Source organism: Ceratotherium simum, chromosome 4, assembly GCF_057802395.1.
Source record: "Ceratotherium simum simum isolate JZ-2026a chromosome 4, ASM5780239v1, whole genome shotgun sequence".
Classification (NCBI taxonomy): Eukaryota; Metazoa; Chordata; class Mammalia; order Perissodactyla; family Rhinocerotidae; genus Ceratotherium; species Ceratotherium simum.
The window spans coordinates 47,303,414-47,317,385 of record NC_141903.1 but is presented as its reverse complement, the minus strand read 5'-3'; the positions used below and the strand labels follow the sequence as shown (position 1 = coordinate 47,317,385).

Genomic DNA, 13,972 nt, shown 5'->3' with positions numbered 1-13,972 from the left:
TTCACCTCTGCAGACCTTGCCTGAGTCTGATTCCTAGATCTTCTTATCTGGGTGAAGCAGGTTACCAACAACTGTGGGATTCTTTCCTCTCGCCCTGCCAGCCAGCACAGGCTTCTGCGGGAGGAGGTTCAGGCCGAGGCCTTGCAAGGACTCTGCAGCACTCCAGAGGTTGCGCAGCCAGAGCCGCCCCTGTGGATTGTTCTGTGAGCTCTGCAGGGCTGCACCACCCCTTCCAGAATGGTGCCTGCCTTTGGGGAGTTTCCTCACACACAGATCTCCTCACTCAGGATTGCCAATCTTGTTGTAAGATGTTGCCCACAAGGACTAAGTCCTGTGCCCTTACACAGACGGAGGAACAGATCCACCAACAACCAGACGACAGTCTTAGATGGCTTACCATAGACCCCCTTGATCTGTCTCTGTGGTCCAGGGCCAGGTTTGCTGGTACCCCTAGCTTCTGAGAAACCCCGTAGAGGGGAGGCCCCGAGTGGTGTCCTGTGGACTTCATAGAGCCGTCCGGCACCCTCAGCTGCACATTGGAGGCATCGAATATTGTTGGCCCTGCGTTTACTAGGCAGGGCACTGAAAAGGAAGGTAAATGATGGAGAAACCCAGTGACATTTTTGAGCTCTGTAAGAGTACATTTATATATTAGTCAACCTAATTGCAATTGTGCAGAAGCCAGTCTGAGCTTCCAGACTGTTCCAGTCTGTTTAAAGGGCAGGAAAATATAGTTCTAGTTGTTATACTGTAAACGTAACGCTGCTCGCCCATAGTGGGGGCGTCCTCATAGGAGGCTTCTCTGCCACCTCTCTGGCCCCCAGGGCCCTCCATGGCACTGGCTGGTCTCTGATGGGTGTTCTGCAGAATCGCCCTCCAGCAGCTCCTAGACATTTTCTCTCACAAATCTCAAGGCTGACTTAAAAAAAATCCTAACGTCAGCAGCCTTAAAGCCCTCTCTGAGAATAAAATGCAGTACGTATGTCCACTGAACGTTGCTTGTTTGCAGCTGGGGTGCAAGTCACAGACACCTCCTTTCTGTGGACTGGGCCAGGAGGGAGGGTGCCAGGAGAGCGTGTGGTTAGTCATTTTTATATAGGACAGGCCCAACAGGGTCCAGATCCTTTCCTGCGAAGCACTTCACTGCCCTTTGCAAACACGGAGTCCCTAAGACCCAGGGAGCCAGATGAGATTACCCAGAATTTTAGAATAAGAAATGACCTAACAGACTTCAACAATATCATTTTTCTTTCAAATGAAATCTAGGCCATATCCCCACTATATAAAGCAGAGGTTAAGTGGCTGAATGGGGCAGGGGCACCAGAGCCAAGGATGGGGGACTCTTGCCATGCCCTGTCCCCTGCAGCAACTCCAGGGCTCCAAGAAGGACTTTTTGAGAAGTGCAGACAGCAGATAGTATGGCAAACTTCCCCTGACTCTTGGCTCCCCCATCCCTCTTCCCCCATTCAACCCTGGAAGTGCTAAAGAAGAGACAGAATGGGTGGTGGATCTGAGAAAAAAGTATAAAAACCAAGGAACACTCAGGTTACAGAAGGTGTGGGTGGGGGAGGGCCAGATGCCAAACCTGGGTGACAGGATTGAGGGTACGTGTGTCCTTTTCTCTCTCCTATATAGTACTTTTGCCTGCTCATCACATCCCAGTAAACAGAAAAGAGCAGAGCCAGCCCAGTGCCACCAGGTCAGTGAGGTGACATTAGGGCTGCATTCCATCCGTGCTGGGACAGGTGCACAAAACATATGTGCAGGCAGATCTGCCAGCACATGGAGTTTCCCCCTCCCCAGCCCTCTGTGCTTCAAGGCAAACTGACTGCAATCCAGGCAGATGGGCCAGATTAGAAAGTGGTGATCAGGATGGAGGTATGAGGATGTTCCCTGAGGGGCAGAGTCACTTGCTGAGGGGTGGCAGGTGGAGACAGGTTGAGTCCAAATGGCAGCACCAGGCGATCTCTCACTCTAGTATGGCCCACCCTCTCCACTGACCCACCAGGGACTCAGCCTCGCCCATTGTGGGCACACATCACTAGGCAAGCTGGTCAAGGCCCCCGGGAGAATATGAGATCACAGGAAACAATAATGAGACATGAAATAAGACGGTGGAATTAAGACCCAACATAACAGTAAAATAAATGTAAATAGATTAAACTCACCAATCTGAAAATAGAGATTTCCAGATTAAATTTAAAAAAAGGCTATTTAACAGTATGCTGTCTACAGGAGACATAAAAGGATACAGAAATGTTTAATATTAATTCAGACAAAAGATAATTTTATTTTATTTATTTATTTATTTATTTTTGGTACTGAGTTACTTTTTTTTTTTTTTAATTTTTTGTTTATTGCAGTAACATTGGTTTATAACATTTGTAAAAATTTCAGGTGTACATCATTGTACTTCTATTTCTGCATAGATTACATCATGTTCACCACCAAAATACTAATTACAACCCATCACCACACATATGTACCGAATTATCCCTTTCACCCTCCTCCCTCCCCCCTTCCCCTCTGGTAACCACCAATCCAATCTCTGTCTCTGTGTGTTTGTTTATTGTTGTTATTATCTACTACTTAATGAAGGAAATCATACGGTATTTGACCTTCTCCCTCTGACTTATTTCACTTTGCATTATACCCTCAATGTCCATCCACGTTGTCACAAATGGCTGGATTTCATCGTTTCTTATGGCTGAGTAGTATTCCATTGTGTATATATACCACAGCTTCTTTATCCATTCGTCCCTTGATGGGCACTTAGGTTGCTTCCAAGTCTTGGCTATTGTGAATAACGCTGCAATGAACACAGGGGTGCATGTACCTTTGCAAATTGGTGTTTTCAAGTTCTTTGGATAAATACCCAACAGTGGAATAGCTGGATCATATGGTAGTTCTATCCTTGATTTTTGAGGAATCTCCATACTGTTTTCCATAGTGGCTGCACCAGTTTGCACTCCCACCAGCAGTGTATGAGAGTTCCCTTCTCTCCACATCCTCTCCAACACATGTTGTTTCCTGTCTTGTTAATTATAGCCATTCTGACGGGTGTCAGGTGATATCTCATTGTAGTTTTGATTTGCATTTCCCTGATAGTTAGTGATTTTGAACATCTTTTCATGTGTCTGTTGGCCATCTGTATATCTTCTTTGGAGAAATGTCTGTTCAGGTCTTTTGCCCATTTTTTAATTGGGTTGTTAGTTTTGTTGTTGTTGAGATGCATGAGTTCTTTATATATTTTGGAGATTAAGCCCTTATCAGATGTATGGTTTGCAAATATCTTCTCCCAATTGTTAGGTTGTCTTTTCGTTTTGTTGATGGTTTCCTTTGCTGTGCAGAAGCTTTTTAGTTTGATATAGTCCCATTTGTTTATTTTTTCTATTGTTTCTCGTGCCCGGTCAGATGTGGTGTTTGAAAAGATGTTGCTAAGACCGATGTCGAAGAGCGTACTGCCTATGTTTTCTTCTAGAAGTTTCATAGTTTCAGGTCTTACATTCAAATCTTTAATCCATTTGGAGTTAATTTTTGTGTATGGTGTAAGGTAAGGGTCTACTTCCATTTTTTTGCATGTGGCTATCCAGTTTTCCCAACACCATTTGTTGAAGAGACTTTCTTTTCCCCATTGTATGTTCTTGGCTCTTGACAAAAGATAATTTTAAAATATCAAAATGGACAAACAGAATATTAGTATATTATGTTTTGGTAAGAGGAACAATATATCAAGAGATATAATGATAAAGATAAATCTATTAATATTGCCTCAAATACGTAAAGCAGCTACCAATAGGACTAAAGGGAGAAATAATAAATCAACAACTGTAATCAAATTTTATACACCCCTCTCAGAAACTGACAGATCAAGCATTAAAAAAAGCAAAGATAAAAGATGTGGGCCGGCCCCGTGGCTTAGCGGTTAAGTGCGTGCGCTCCGCTGCCGGCGGCCCGGGTTCGGATTCCGGGTGCGCACCGAGGCACCACTCCTCCAGCCATGCTGAGGCCGCGTCCCACATACAGCAACTAGAAGGATGTGCAGCTATGACAGACAACTATGTACTGGGGCTTTGGGGGAAAAATAAATAAATAAAATCTTTAAAAAAGATGTGAACTACACAATTAATAAGCTGTAGCTTATTTATTTATATATACATATATGTATATATATTTGCAAAAATCAACCATGTATTAAGCCACAAAAATGCCATAATTTTAAAGAATCAACATCATAGAGACCATAGTTCTTTGACCATAATGTACTAATAATTGAAATACAAAACAATAGAACCCCCTACCCCTTGCTCATTTGCTGAAAGCTAAAAAACTCACTACTAAATGACACTTGAGTTAAATAAAAAAACAAGAGAAATTTTAAAATACTTAGAACTAACATTTAAACATTGAAAATTTTCAAAAATTGTGGGAGATAAAGTAGTACTTACAGGAAAATTTAAAGTTTTAAATAATTTATCCAAAAACAAAAAAAGACCGAACCAAGAGCAATTTAAAAAAGAAAAAAACAAGAAGGAGGGCAATAGTAAAGATAAGGCTAAAAATCAATGAAACAGAGAAAAAAAGAGGGTGAGAGAAAGAGAAGATTAAGAAAGTTCTAAACTTATTGTTCAAAAAGATTAACGAAATATACCATTAATTCAGACTTGCTAGACAATGGAAATAAAACACCAAATAAAGAAGGAAATACGTACAGACTGAATGGAAATGAGGAACATCCACTGGCTGCACCAGTCTGACCGGGATAAGGCCGGTGTCCCCAAAGAGGGTGGCCTGGCGTAGGGTGTCACAGCCAGAGAATGGTGAGGGGACACCTACACAGGGAGGCGATGGCTGTGGAGATGAGAGATTGGCTACATGCAGAGGGATTGATTAAATCATAACTAAATTAGGGATGATGAAAGCCAGGTTTCTCATGGTAGGAAAGGGAGCTATAAACATGGAAATGGAAAAAACAAGATTGAACTGTGTGGTATTGGATGGGAATTGGTGGTGTTGGTATGAACTCTTCATTTTCAATATATATAGAGAAAGACAGAAAATCTTAAGATTTATCCAGGACTGAAAGGATGGTTCAACAGTAAGATATCTCACTACATGCCTTAAAGTAGAAAGTCACACAAATTTCTCAATATTACTATTTTCTCAATAGTATTGTTGTTAATTATATTTATTACTAATTAAATATGTTATCCAAAATAATAATGTAAAAACTCACAGAATACTAGAAGTAGAAAGGAAACAGAATAACTCAATGAAATAATATAAGAAAAATGTACAGCAAATATCAATGGTGGAGAAACTTGAAACATTCTTTAAGACTGGGAGGCCAGCAAATATGCCGGCCAGCACGGCTGCGAGGGAAGAGCCCTGAAGGGCTGGGTCACTGAGCTAAGACAGGGCAGAGCAGGCTTACAAGGGGATCGAAAAACTACGCCAACTAATACAGAGTTCAGCAAAGGTGCTAGCACAGGATGACAGATGTTCCTCTATACCAGTACTAACCCACTAGAAAATAGAACAGAAAATAAGGTATCATTTACAACAGCAACTCAACTATAAACTATTTACAAATTAAGCTCACAAAGGACGCACAAGAATTTTGTCGACAAAGATTAAAACTCTATTTCAAGACGCAAAAGAACACCTGAATAAATGGTGATACACAATGATCATCACACGGGATAACTAAAAATTGCAAAGATGTCAATTTTCATGAAATTGATGTATAAATTTACTACAATTCCAATCAAAATTCCATCAAGACCTTTTATTTTTTTTATTTTTATTTTTTTGTGAGGAAGATCAGCCCTGAGCTAACATCCATGCTAATTCTCCTCTTTTTGCTGAGGAAGACCGGCTCTGAGCTAACATCTATTGCCAATCCTCCTCCTTTTTCCAAAGCCCCAGTAGATAGTTGTATGTCGTAGTTGCACATCCTTCTAGCTGCTGTATGTGGGACGCCGCCTCAGCATGGCCGGAGAGGCAGTGCGTCGGTGCACGCCTGGGATCCGATCCTGGGCCGCCAGTAGTGGAGCGCGAGTACTTAACCGCTAAGCCACGGGGCCGGCCCGTCATCAAGACCTTTTAAATGACTGAACAAAACTATTCTAAAATTTATACACAGGAACAAAAAGCTTGTCCACAAATAATGAAGTCAATTTTGAAAAAAAGTAGAGTGAAGTAGGCAGGGGATGGGAGGAGGTGCTCATTCCACTAGATATTGAGACACCATGAAGCTACAGTAAGAAAAACAGTGAGGTTATGCAGGCATAGGGAGATAGATTAAAGCCATAGGTGGAGTATGAGAAAGCAGACTCATGTTTATATGGAACTGGACATACGGGACAGGCGACACCACAAATGAATGAGGAAAGGGGAGATTGTTTAGATTGTTCGTGTAGTGATGGAAAAATGCCTAAAGTTAGGGAGATAAAGTCGGATCCCTACCTTATATCACATACAGAGGTGAACTCCAGGTAGATTGAAGGCCTAAGGGTGACGCATAAAACTGTAAAGCTAAAGGGAGAAAATATGGGAGACTATCTTTGTGATTCTGGAATGAGAAAGGACTTCTAAAACTTAAATATGACCACTTATGGGACAAACCACATAAGGAAAAACAGATGTGGCTATGTCAAAGTTAAGGATTTCTGTTCAACACAGTAAACCATAGACAAAGTGAAGAGAGAGTGGAACAGATGAAAGACTTTGCAGTATGTCAACCTGACTAGAGACACTGAAAAGGAAAAGACAGCAAACCCAATAGGAAAATAGAGAAGTGTAAATCTGAGCAGATATAAGCAATAAGGCATAGGTTTACACTATCAGTTTGGCTGGAAACGAACCAATAAATAATAGCTAGTGTAGGAAAGGAGGTGGAGACTCAGCCACTACTGGGAGTGTCTAAAGGGCTAGAGTCCTTCTGGAGAATAAGACTACCACAGTGAAATTAAATTTGTCAACATCCTGTGACCCAGCATTCCCACTGACGGATACTAGCCCAGAGGAACTCTCCCACAGGACTGAAGGAGGCGAGGAGGAGATGTCCATCACTGTTGTAGGGTCTGGGAGTTGCAGGCAACATTTAGGGGAAAAGAAAAGTGAAATGGAATCCCAAGCAGCCATTAGAAGCAATGAGCTAGATACACATGCAGTAACATGGATAGATCTTAAAAACATAGTGTTAGGTGGGGAAAAAAAAGAATGAGATTTATAGCATAATATGTCATGTAAATTAAGACACTCACAAAACAATGTTTTGCAAAGCTATATACGTATTCAGTTTATCTATCAAATATATTAGCGTGGGTGCCTAATGGAGGAAGGAGATGAGAGTGGAGATTATGGATGAAGGGGAAAATATTATAAAACTAGAAGCTGAGAGGCATCAGAGCATAGTGATTAAGGGCATGGACTCGAGCACCTGGGTCTGAATCCCAGCTCTGCCCCTTGCTAGCTCTGTTACCTTGGGCAGGTAAGTTAACCTCTCTGGTTAAGCTTCTCCATCTGTAAAAAGGGTCTGGGAGCTAATCTCGAAAGATGGCCTCAGTTCTGCCCTTCTGCGTGTGTGCAAGCAGCTCCTCCCTTCATGAGGCTGGGCCTGTGACTGCTTTGACCAATAGGCTGTGAGGAGGTGACCTTGTGGGACATCCAAGCCCAGGCATGAAGCAGGACAGAAGTTTCTTCCCTCTTGGAGCCCTGAGCTGCCATGGAAAGAGAGGGGCCCTTGAAGCTGAGAGACAGGCCACAGGAAGAGCACTTGGGCCATCTGACTGTCTGAGACACCCAAGTACGACCAGAAGAGGCACTGCCCAGGGACCACCCAAGGGAGCCTGAGTCAACCCACGGAATAGTGAGATGCAATAAAGCGGTTGGTTTAGCCCACTAAATTGTGGGGTGGTTTGCCAGGCAGCAATAGACGAGGTCGTTGTGAGGATTAAAGGAGGTAATTTTCAAAGTGCTGAATAGCACATGGCTCATGGCAAACGCCTGGCACAATGTACATACTTGTGGAATAAAATAGAACAGGGACCCATATAGGCTAATGGTGATAGAAAGTGTGTCATGGACTGAAATGTATGATTAACTCAATTCTTTGCACCTGGTGCCCACAAAGAAGCTAAAATAAAACCTCTGATAGGGTCCATATATTCACTTCCTTGACAGGGTAACTATGGCTCCAATAGGTGAAAAGTGTGTTCAGAAAGGAGAGCTTCTCAGAATGAAGCACGGCTCCCAGAGCCGATCTCCTTCTGCTGTCTCTGTGCACAGAATTCAGAGCCTCCAAGCAGGCACTAGATGTATGAGCTCAGTGACTCATGAGTCCCTCATTTCTGGGAACGCAGACAACTGATGGAACTGTATTTGTTTTCCTCTGTAGCACTAGATCCAGAACCAGCAAATTTTTTTTTTATCGGTGATGAATTCTCAATTAGCCATAGGCTCCAGTCTCAGGAAATGCCAGGATAATTGAAATCTACACAGAATTCAAAGATCTCAATCAAGTCAGTAATTTCAACCTCCGGAAGGGTCCCTTACAATTCTTTTTACTCCCAAGCACAGTGTGCTCAATAAATATCTACTGATTATTTAAAATTAATCCTTCTTCTTTTTGAAAAGGATTTAAAACTCTTTGTTTGTGGTCCTTCAAATTGTTTATCAAAGTCATTTGCCAAAACACAAGCTAGGGGAAATAACCCAGACATTAGCAACAGTGAGTGGAAGGAAGGGGAGGGAAGGGCAACGCCTTTCATTCATGAACTACTGGGAGGGAAGCCCTACAAATTCTACAAGGACCGTCTGAGGTAGGTATTATCCCCATTTTACAGAGGCAAAAACTGAGGCTTAGATAGGTCCACAATCAGCAGCTGAGACAGTGCAGAGCCAGGTTCAAACCCAGGTAGTCTGACTCATAGCTGGGTCTCTCCCGTCCTATCGCACTGGGAAGCAAAGAGCCAGACTCACCCCAGAACAATTAAATGGCAAGGGAAAGGCTCTATGCCCCAAAGCCAACTCCTAGACACTGAGACTTCTGTAAAGCCAAAAAGGTAGATGGTAGAACATAACAGCCTGCGTATTTCTGCAGAACTGACACATGTGGAGAGCGTCTGCAGTTGCCCAGGCATCACTATCTGGAGAGCCGACTTGTCACCACTCCAGCCTCCACAGCACCAGGCCTCACTGGCAGCAGCCTGCTGGATCCTCCACATGCTTGGCGGAGGGATGGCATCCAGCCAGATCCATCCTTGTCCCAATCTCTTGCCCTAAATAATCCTGAGCCCTGTCCCCACTAGCTGGCCCACCTCCCATCCCAGGTAAGGCTTCAGAATCACACCCTATTTCTCATCCGGTGCTAGGGCTACAAGCTGTCTGGCTGATCTTCAGGTAGCTTCTGGGAACACTCTGGATTAAAGTGGAAAGGAGGTATGTGCTGATTTCCCTTTCTACATGTCTTTCATCCTTAATTTTTTCAGCTTGGGGACACTCCCTGGTGAGGACAGGCTGAAGACAACATTTTTGTGCACACCATGCCCGCTCTGTGAGCTGTGTGGTGTCAGGGGGGCCGAGACAGACCCGGGCCGGGTGGATCAGTGCCAAGAAGGGAACAAAGAGCCCCGGGGAGGAAATGGAACCTTCAGCTGGCCACTGGCCAAGTGCAGATAGCCGGCTGCTGTCTCACTTCCATTTTCTCCTGGGGCTCCTCTACGCCCCCAGATGAGTTACTTTCACTGCAAATGAAATGACTGTGGCTGCAGCCCAGCTGAAAGTGACAATCCAGGGCACTCAGGGCACTGGGAATGGAGACCAGGACACGAAAGACAAGTACAAGTAACTTCCAAGTCATGCCATTTATTTTGCCTAAATTGAGTTTTACAGCTCCTCTGTGTGTCGGCTCAGTTCTCTGAGGAGCTGTAGAATTTGTGTGCCGCTCTGTGTTCTCTGTCCTGGCCCTGAATGAAAACACGCAGACACACGCGCATGCACACATGGGGCAGGCAAGAGCACGCTGGACTTGTGTCAGCTGTCAGTTTCCCCCTCTGGCTTCCCTGGGATGCACCCTTGTCTCTACCTAGTATTCTCAAGACAAATGGTCAGGAGAGGACGCAGCAAGAGCGCAGATGAGAGAGGACTGTGCAAGGAGTAGAGGAAGGGAAGCAGTGAACCACCAGAATCCCTTCCCTGCCCCTCCTTCTTCCTCTCCCTGCTTCATTCTTGATCTTTCACAAAGAAAGAGGACAATCAGCAGGGCTGCTGGTAACCTGTGCAGCACCTTCGCACCAGTTAGCAAAAGGCAGCCCTGCTTCCAGGGAGATGCAGCATGGTTGGTGACAGACGTGGAGCCTGGACTGCAGCCCCGCCTGCCTCCTGCCCTCTGGGCTGGTGCCTTAGTGCATACGCTCAGTTCCCTACACTCTCCCACCTTGAACGACGTCAGGGTTAAAGGGCCAAGAAAGGATGACGTGTCCTCCAACAACTTTCAGAATCTCAGATGAGCCCTGGTGCTGACGGAGCACGGAGTCCCTCACAGGAGGTCCCAAGTTGGAGGCCTGGGAAGGGAGGCATGATGCTACTCCGGGAGGCCGGGACTGTCCTGCCCACCACCGCACATGCAACCTAATCCTTGCGTTTGGACTCTGCTTTATTTCCCAGGGTGGGGATGCAAATACGGGGGAAAGAGACATGGCACAGGCACAGTACTAACCGCCAACCTTCCCAGTGCAGAAGCCCCAGCGAGCTGCCTGCCTTCAGTATTTCGCATCACTATATCTCATCTCATGGACCAAGACGGCAGGAATTCTCTGTAGCCAATGCCAACAGGAAATGATCCTGGGAATCTGCTGCTTCCTTAATTCATGGAGGAAGCCGGGAGGAGAAAGGGTATGGTCCTCTCATGAATGTTTGTGCCATTCAGTGGGGAGGTGTCACTGGTTCACCTGACAGCTCAGGGACCAAGGCTGGTTGGACGTCATTTATCAACTGTATTACAGGGCTGCAATCCACAAGCTACCAAGTTGGACTCTTGGCTCCGGAAATTTAATGTGTGACAGCTGCATGCAGCCAGTGGTGTCCAGCATTTTAAAAAGGTCAATTAAGAAACGGTTGATGGTGGTGCAGCTAATGACAGCCCAGAGGGGTGACAGGGCCGAATAAACAGAAGGGCTGAGACGTATATTACTGGAATTGAAGTGTGGGAGTGAAGCGTATTGGGGAGGAAATCTATTGTCACAAGCCATAAAGCACATCTGAGTCTTGCAGTGGAGAGTGGTACAGCTGTTTCCCTCCCCAGGCAGCGTGGGGAGCAGTCTGTGGATGGAGGGCTCTGCAGACAAAGGTGAAACTGCATCAGCTTGATCAATCTGCAGACAAAAATCGTTACTCTCCTCACTGCCTGTTCCTTTGCACTTTCCTCTCTCCCACTTGGGGAGCATAAGGCAGACGCTGGAGTGATATTTGGAATGTGGGTCATGTTCTAGAAATCCGTATTTTAAGCATTCCCCAAAGCTGGGCTCCGCCTCCGCCTCCTCCTCCCGGCGTGTGGGTGGAGGGGTAGACTGCGGGAGGCTGAGCGCCAACCCGAGCAAGTGCTTTCCTCAGACGACAGGTCTGCTCCCCGGCTCCAGTGAACATGCGAACGCAGGGTGCGGTTTAGACCCTTTACACTGCGACGGACAAAAGAGGGACACGAAGCCCTTAGAAAAAGTCTATTTCAGCCTGTGACAGAATTGGCTCATGGCTGGGGGAAGGCACTGTGTAGGGCTTCTGAAAATCAGACAAAGGGGTCTTAGACTGCTAGGACAGGCTTTTTTGCCACATCTACCTGTCAAGCTAGAAATTCAATAGAGCAATGGGAATGCTAATTGATATGCAAAACAGGTCCAGGGTTCCTAGAAATGTCTAATGATCCTCCAATTCATCGTGAATGCAGAATCGAGACGGGCACTCAATGAGATGGGAGTAAGAACACCAACCTTTTCGCTTTTCCTCTTTTTTAAAATCTACTTTGGGAAACTTCACAGGTTTTTATGATTAAAAAAAAGTATTGCAATCAGTGGGGTTTGTCTTTCACACACTGGATATTTATTATTAGAAAATAGCTTCTATCAGCTGTCAGTACCAAACAAGTTGAAAGTAGCGTGCTTCTCACCATAATTTTTTTTTTCTCCTTAACGAAATTTAAATAAACAGCTCACTGTGGGGAGAGTTGCCACGCCTTTTTTTCCTTTAAAAACTGAATAATTCAATGAAGTTTAGTACAAAACATTCTCCAAATATGACTTGTTCTGCAGTTGTTATGCTGTCCCCTTGAGTAAGGGACATAAAAGAGATGAAAAAGACCATTCAGGCTATCAAATACCCCAAAGAATCTACAGTAGGAACCAGAAAACAAATAAGCTAACCCCAACAAAACCCATCCAAACCAAGAAACCAGTTTTAACATTGGCTTTTCAATTTTGATTATCATCTAAGTTTAATATATATATATTTGAAATAGTAATAAAAAAGGAAGAATTGAATTGCATCTTTAGCAGGACAACCTTCCTCATCTGTTAAAGAGGTGTTCAGAAAATTCCATACAGTATCTGCTAAATAAACATGTTTGGCAGCTTAGCAAATATCATATGATTGCAGCATCCATGATTTGAAGTAAAATAGCGTTTGCTTTCTTCTGGCAGAGTTCGTTGCTCAGGATGATGTGCTAACACGGCTCTGGATGTTCTTAGACCCACAGGCTTAAGGAAGGGTTTGGGGGTGGCTCAGTGCATGGCCCCAGTGCAGAAACTTCCAGACCCCAAACAATGAGTCAACCAACCAACCACACAAATATCAAACGATTGTCTCCTTTGAGTTCCTCTTGACAGAATGGAGGCCCAGCAAGGACTGCTGGTTGGAAGGTACGTTGACAGACTTTGGAATGAGGAGAATCACCCTCTGATTGGTCCGACGCCATTCGTTGTACAATCGACAGTGGTACCTAAATGACACCTGAGGTTAGGAGAGGAAAAATAAGGGATTTCAGGTGAGCAGAAGCTGATAATCAATCCAAGAAACAAATATGTCATTTAAAACAGCTCCAAACAGCTGGCAGCAGTAAGGTGGGGGGAGAACACTGGGTGAAGCTGCTCTAGCCAGCAGCTGAGTTGGGGGGCAGATTGGGCACCAACCCAAGACCCCACATGTGGACCGTGGGCAGGGAGCCCGTGGTGGCTTCCTTCATTCCTCCTCGTGTTGGGTAAAATCAGGGTATACATGGAAATGAGGTTCCTTCTGAGTTTGGATTTATTTTCGGGGGAGTGATGTTTGGGCCCCAAACCATCAGTTGTGAAGAAGGTTGGCTGGAGGCAGCAGGGCAGAGTGGGTACAGCGCCAGCCCTTGCCCAGTTGTGGGCAATGTGCCTTTCTGGACCCACAGATTCCTCTCTCTTAAATGAGAGGGATGCTAGGGCTTCAGGTACTTCTGAATGCTGGATGTTCTACAACTCAAAGGACCCCATTTACACTGACTATGAGAGGAAGGGTACTCCTCATACTGTGCTGTGGACAACCTGCACAACTGTACTTGGTGGCCCCGATGTGTGATACCCAATTGCCTCCAGCTCCAGCATTTTATGGCTTCCAGTGAGGAAGCTTTGGCGTGGGCACCCACTCCCCTAATAAGTTCTTCCTGAGCCTCAGGCTGGGTTAGGTGCGACTTCCATGGGCATCCACAGCACCTTGTGCCTACCTCAGCATGGCATCAAGTACCCTGTACCTCACCATCCTTGTTTCTCTCTCTCTCTGCACTAGAAGCTTCCAGAGCAGGGCTTCTGTCATATTCATCTTTGCATGCCCAGCACCTATCACAGCGTCTGGCAATTAGGAAGTTGCTCAGAAGTTTGCTGAGTGAATGGATGAGTAAATAAGTATCCTACACTTTCTGATTGCAACCCTGCTTCAGACAGAAGTCTCTCTT

The 13,972-nt window shown here is 45.0% G+C and overlaps 1 protein-coding gene across 1 annotated transcript in view; it reads right to left on the bottom strand.

Annotated features, from left to right (window-relative positions):
* Positions 1 to 4,111: 4,111 nt before the first annotated feature.
* The window catches only part of MARCHF3 (membrane associated ring-CH-type finger 3), a 144,928-nt gene continuing 135,067 nt past the window's right edge, over positions 4,112 to 13,972 (bottom strand). Inside the window, exon 5 of the mRNA XM_004420251.3 lies at positions 4,112 to 13,005. Coding sequence (XP_004420308.1) covers positions 12,847 to 13,005 — 159 coding nt within the window. The 3' untranslated portion in view covers positions 4,112 to 12,846. The remainder of the gene's footprint in view (positions 13,006 to 13,972) is intronic.